General features: G+C 51.0%; 1 protein-coding gene across 1 annotated transcript; it reads left to right on the forward strand.

The window, feature by feature from the left end:
* The first annotated feature begins 452 nt into the window (after positions 1 to 452).
* Positions 453 to 5436, forward strand: LRRC23 (leucine rich repeat containing 23). The gene is made up of 6 exons (XM_023749987.1): positions 453 to 578; positions 663 to 772; positions 1225 to 1478; positions 2070 to 2200; positions 2857 to 2993; positions 5107 to 5436. The coding sequence occupies exons 1-6, from the start codon at positions 453 to 455 to the stop codon at positions 5378 to 5380; spliced, it is 1032 nt and encodes a 343-aa protein (XP_023605755.1). The 3' UTR covers positions 5381 to 5436.
* The last annotated feature ends 388 nt before the right edge of the window (positions 5437 to 5824 follow it).

The following is a 5824-nucleotide window of genomic DNA, read 5'->3' on the forward strand; positions in this document are numbered from 1 at the left end:
GGGCACAGGGAACGGGGCGAAGCAGGCGGAGAGTTAGAAGACTGAGTGGAGCAGGGCTTAGGGATGAACGGGAAGGGGAGGGTCGGTAAGGAAGATCGGAGGAGGACGTGGCTTACTTTAGAATGGAGATGGGAAGGACTGGGGGGAGGGGGTCCAGGAAGAGGGGGACAGAGCTGCTGGAGGAGAGCTGGAGCCACTGTGAAAGCAGAAAGGGTCTTGGGGGTCAGGAAAGGCATCCTGGAATGTGAAGATGGGGAATGTGAAGTGGAGGTTGGGAGTCAAAATGAGATGCTCACAGGGATGAGGAAAGAGGCATATTTGGGAAGAGATCAGAGGTGATACCCCATCCGTGGAAGTGAGAGAGCTGATGGGCTGGCAGGCGCTAAGGAGACCTTCTTTCTCAGGACGAGGACCCAGCTTGATCGGACGCCAGCCTTCAGCAGGGAAGAAAGATGTCAGATGAAGACGATCTGGAAGATTTTGAGCCAGACCAGGATGATCTGGAAAGGGAGGACGATGAGAAGGATACAGAAGATTGGGAAGATGACAGGAAAGAGGAGGAAGACTTATCAGAGGAAGTGAGAGCATGGAAATGGAGAGGTCCTAGGGCTAAGGATAGGGTTGAGCTGGAAAGGGATGCCTGACTGCACTTCCTCCTGCAGTGGATGCCGACCCCCCTCACCGAGGACATGATGAAGGAAGGGCTTTCTTTGCTCTGTAAGACCGGCAATGGATTGGCCCATGCTTATGTCAAGCTGGAGGTTAAAGAGAGGTGCATTGGGGGGTGGGGGCTGGGAGGGGAGAGAAATGAGGATGTAGGGCCCAATCTCCATTCTCACCCTCATTCCTGGGAGTTTCAGCTGAGAGTCTGGATCTCTCTCATCCTGGACCAGTGGGAGGGAAGGGTCAACTTTACTTTTCAGGAGCCCTGTGACTCCCTGCATCAGGGCTGGCCTGAGGAGTGGAGGCTGTGAGAGGGAATGTGGGATTCCTGCTGGACTCCCTCACTTGTCCTTCTGGGTGTCAGGTCTCAGCTCTTCAAAGACACAAGGTCCTTGCCCACTATTAAGAATCCATCTACCTTCTCTTCTCCCCTTCACTCCTACTATCTGTCACCCATTCTTCTCCCCATTATAAGCCATCTCCATATTGCCTTCTGCCTTAGCATCTCTGCCAGTCCTTGCTGGATTCTCACCCTTAACCATGGCCTCTTCCATCTCCTAGAGAACTGACGGACATCCAGTTGCTGCGTTCCTACATCCATCTGCGTTACGTGGATATATCTGAGAACCATCTGACGGACGTGTCCGCACTCAATCACCTCACCCACCTGCTCTGGCTCAAGGCTGACGGCAACCGGCTGCGGAGTGCCCAGCTGAACGAACTGCCTTACCTGCAGATTGCCAGTTTTGCCTATAACCAGATCGCTGACACGGAGGGCATCTCTCATCCTCGTCTGGGCATCCTGAACCTCAAAGGTGGGTCCATAGGATGGGCTACACAGATTGCTTCCTTCCTAGCCTGGGGCCAACAGAAGTGAGCAGTGTGGTCCTTGGCTGTGCCACACAGCAATTCGTATTCACTCATTCAGGCACGTTCTGATTCATTAAGGCAGTTCTATGCAGTGGAGGTATTCTCATGCAGCTTACAATCTAGATGGGGGAGACAGACCATGAACACAGTAAACACAATGAGCAAATTCATTCAGTAAGTTAAAAGGAGATGTGTGCTATGGAGAAATAGATTAGGGTAAAAGGAATCAGGGGCACAAGTGGCAATTTCTAACAGATAGGTTAGGACACACATCATTGAAAAGCTAACATTTGAGCAAAGAGTTGGGGGAGGACAGGGAGTTAGTTGTCGATGTGGATTGCTGGGTGGACAAGTCCTTCAGGCCCTGGACCACCAGACCACTTGCCCAGGGCCCCTGACGTGTTAAGTCTGGACTTGTCTCTCCTCATATCCAACTGGCATTGGAGAGAAAGATGCAGAGGCTCCCAAAACTCAGGCTCTGCTGCTGAACATTTCAGAGTGGCCCTTTGAGCTCTTGACACCCTCCTTCCTCTCAGGGAATCACATCCGCCTGGTGACAGGTATGGACCCCGAAAAGCTGATCAGCCTGCACACACTGGAGCTTCGAGGGAACCAACTGGAAAGCACAGTGGGGATCAACGTTCCTACGCTGAAGAACCTCTTCCTGGTAGCTCCCTGGGCCTGAGGGTGGCTGGTGCAGGGAAGACGGCACTGTGGTTGGAAGGCCAGGAGGCTTGGCTTCTAGTAGACTCAGCTACTGACTTTATCATCATGCTGATAATTGGCATCATTTACTGAGCCCTTACTTGATGCCAGATGCTGTGGCGATGCAAAGTTACAACAAACAAGGTGCTAACCACCTAGCATCGCTGATAATACCTAATGTGTGGATAACACGGGAACAGTTTGCTTTGATACAGGTAGCAGCATAACGTGCCATAACTGAGGTTCAGACATCAGGCTAAGGAGGCCACTTAAACGTCCAGTCATTTAGACTCTTGAGCTTCCTCGTTCCGGGATGGGGCTGAAGTAATTTCTCCTCAGAAGAGCAGTGGGGCTCTGAGACCTGGGGGTGGGTTAAGGCATCGCCTCCTTAATCAGAGGTGGCTTTGGTGGGATGAGCAGTCAGTGGGAAGTTATTGCTGACCTTTCTCTGGCAGCTTCTCCTGGATTTCTTTACTCTCATTACCGATCTCTACTCCCCTCCTGACCCCTCCTTATCTACCTTTTAGATTTCCTCTTTTGCTGCATCTCTTTCTGACATCTCTTCCTTCCCTATTCCTCTCCCCTCTCCCAATATATCTACTGTATCCTGGAATCTAGGCCCAGAATATGTTGAAGAAGGTGGAAGGCTTGGAGCACCTAAAGAATCTCACTACCTTGCACCTTAGAGACAACCAGATTGACACTCTGAGTGGCTTCTCCGAGGGAATGAAATCACTGCAGTACCTCAACCTGAGGTATGCACGCCCTCCAGGCCCCACCTTGCTCCTACCCCTGATCAGGAGCAGCTTTTGACCGGGTTCTTCCCGGTCCCAATCCCCCAATCCTAGCCCATTCTCAGATTCTCACCTCATCCTCCATCCTGATCCTCATCCCTCCTTTCCTTACTTTTTTCTGCATTCAATCCTAATTATAACGCTGAGATCTTTATAGCCTGAGACCCCCAAATCCTTATGCATTCAACCCACAGTTATTGAGAACGTGCTCTATGCCAGCTCTTGTGTTGTGTTTCAGAAACACTTAAAGGCACCGGAGATGGCCCCTGTTCTCAAGGGACACAATCTGGCTCCCACTCTATGTTTTGTTTCTATCCCATATAAGTTTCTACTCTGCTCCTCCATCTTCTGGACCCCAATTCCCCTTCCCATTTCCTGCCTCTCTTATCCTGAGCCCCACCTGTAAGGCTCCTTTACTTACATAAAACACAAGATGTGCTCAGATGTGAGCAGAGAATATTTGAAGGAAATCTCTAGATAGAAAAGCACTCAGGATCAGAGATTTTCTCTCAGCAATTCTTGTCTGATGGAGGATTTTATGTGTGTTTCATTAAGCAAAGATGTAAGAAAACTGCCTCCTTAGTCAACAAGGCCTCTAGTCAATACTGGCAATGGAACCAGGCAGCATGGTTCAGTGGCTGAGCATCAACCTATGAACCAGAAAGTCACTGTTTGATTCCCAGGTTCCCGGGGTTGATTCCCAGTCAGGGCACATGCCCAGGTTGTGGGCTTGATCCCTGATCCCCAGTAGGGGGCATGCAGAAGGCAGCCAATCAATGATTCTCTCTCACCATTTATATTTATAATAATAATAATATTTAAATATATAAATATATATATAAATAAAATAATATTTAAATATATAAATATATATTTATATATATTTATATTTATAAAAAGGACACACACACACACACACACAAAGACTGGCAATGGAAACAGAATCTCCAAGTAGGAGAGATGGTTGAACCCCAACTCCAGCTTTAATTCATGGAGCAGTCTCTTGCTAATTAGCTCTGCCACATTGGTCTGGAAGGGTGGAGGGGCTTCTGTCTTCCTGTTACTAGCCTGGGCAGGGAGAGTGGACCCTTTTCCGTGGCTGTTCACTGGGGAGGTTTGGAAGTAAGAGTAGTGGAGCTGCATTGTCTCAATGACTAGGAGGTGCCTCTGGGGCCAAAGATGCTCAACCTCCTGCAATGCACAGGGCAGTCCAGCACGAAGTGCATGCAGCGCTCCCAGTGAGACATACGGCGGCGGCGTGAGGTTCAGCACCTCCACTGAGATAAAGTGGAAACATTTAAACCTGATTTCATACAGGCTTGAAGCAAACACATGAAAATAGCTGTATGAGGAGGCATATTAGGAGATGAAGCTTGTTCTTTAGGATGGGAGGCCCCAGCCCAGTGGTCGGCAAACTCATTAGTCAACAGAGCCAAATATCAATAGTACTTCTTCAAAATAGACTCGCCCAGGCCGAAAACCGACTTCTGCACATGGGCCACGAAGTTTCAATCGCACTGTACGTGCGCGCCCACACGTATTTTGTGGAAGAGCCACACTCAAGGGGCCAAAGAGCCGTGTGTGGCTCGAGAGCCGCAGTTTGCCGACCAGGGCCCCAGCCCATCCTTACCTCTAGGTTCCTTCCAGCGGGGAGCATGACGCAGCACTCACTACCTTGAGCGTCAATCCCAGGTCCTTTTTCACTGCCCCAGTCCTCCTAACCTCTGAGTAGGTGTAACTGACACAGAAGTCTGTTCCTCCAAGGGAGACGCCCCCCTCCTCCCCAACTACAAGACCAGGTTGTGACCTAGCTTTGCTGCTCCAGAAGGATAAATAGGGCACAGTGCGGAATAGAATATGGCACTTAGGGATTCCTTGAAGGACAGAAGCAGGACAGGAGTAGAGCTGGACAGCAACCCTGCAGCAAATCTGGCAATGCGTGGCAGGCCGACCTGTAAGAGGCGGTGTTTCTGGGGAAGCTGGAGCCCATGGGAGACTCCCCCAGAGGCTCCATTCCTGGCAGCTCGCCTCCAAAATCATTATTCCCACGAACCCCTCCTGACTGCACCCACAGGGGCAACATGGTATCCAACCTGCAGGAGCTCGCCAAGCTTCAAAACCTGCCCAAGCTTCGAGCCTTGGTGCTGCTGGACAACCCGTGTACAGATGAGAGTGACTACCGCCAGGAGGCCCTGGTGCATATACCACAACTGGAACGCCTGGACAAGGAATTCTTTGAGGAGGAGGATCGGGCCGAGGCCAATGAGATTCGTCAGAGGATGAAGGAGGAGCAGGAGCAGGAGCAGGATGCTGAGACTGAGCAAGACATAGGGCCGGACCAGCCATAGATGCAGCAGTGGTTCTTCTCATCTTCACCGATAGTAAGAAAGCCAGCAGGGAGGCAGGAAGAGGAGGTCAGGGGGCCTGGCACTTAGGGAGAGAGCAAAGCTGCTGTGGGAGGAGGTGGGTGAGGAAGGGATTAGGCAAAGAGAACCCTTGGAGAGATGAGGGTTAGGGGTCAGGGGGGTCTCAGGGTGAGGAGGAAAGACCAGCAGGGCCTAGGAGGAGCTGAGGAAAGGCTTAGGAGATACACCAGGAAGCCAGAAGAGTAAGTGAAAAGAATTGGGGTGGCAGGCATAGCTGCTGGTGTGGGGTGGCAGCCATACCTGAGCTAGAATGAAGATCAGCTGTGAAGGCCAGGTGGGCAGCAAGGTGGTGGTGGGAGGGAGGTGGTTGGTGGTGTGTGAGGGATGCAGCTGGGCCTAGGAGAGAAGGCAAGAGAGAAAGAGCCT

The sequence above is a fragment of the Myotis lucifugus genome, unplaced genomic scaffold (genome assembly GCF_000147115.1).
Source record: "Myotis lucifugus unplaced genomic scaffold, Myoluc2.0 scaffold_10, whole genome shotgun sequence".
Lineage (NCBI taxonomy): Eukaryota > Metazoa > Chordata > Mammalia > Chiroptera > Vespertilionidae > Myotis > Myotis lucifugus.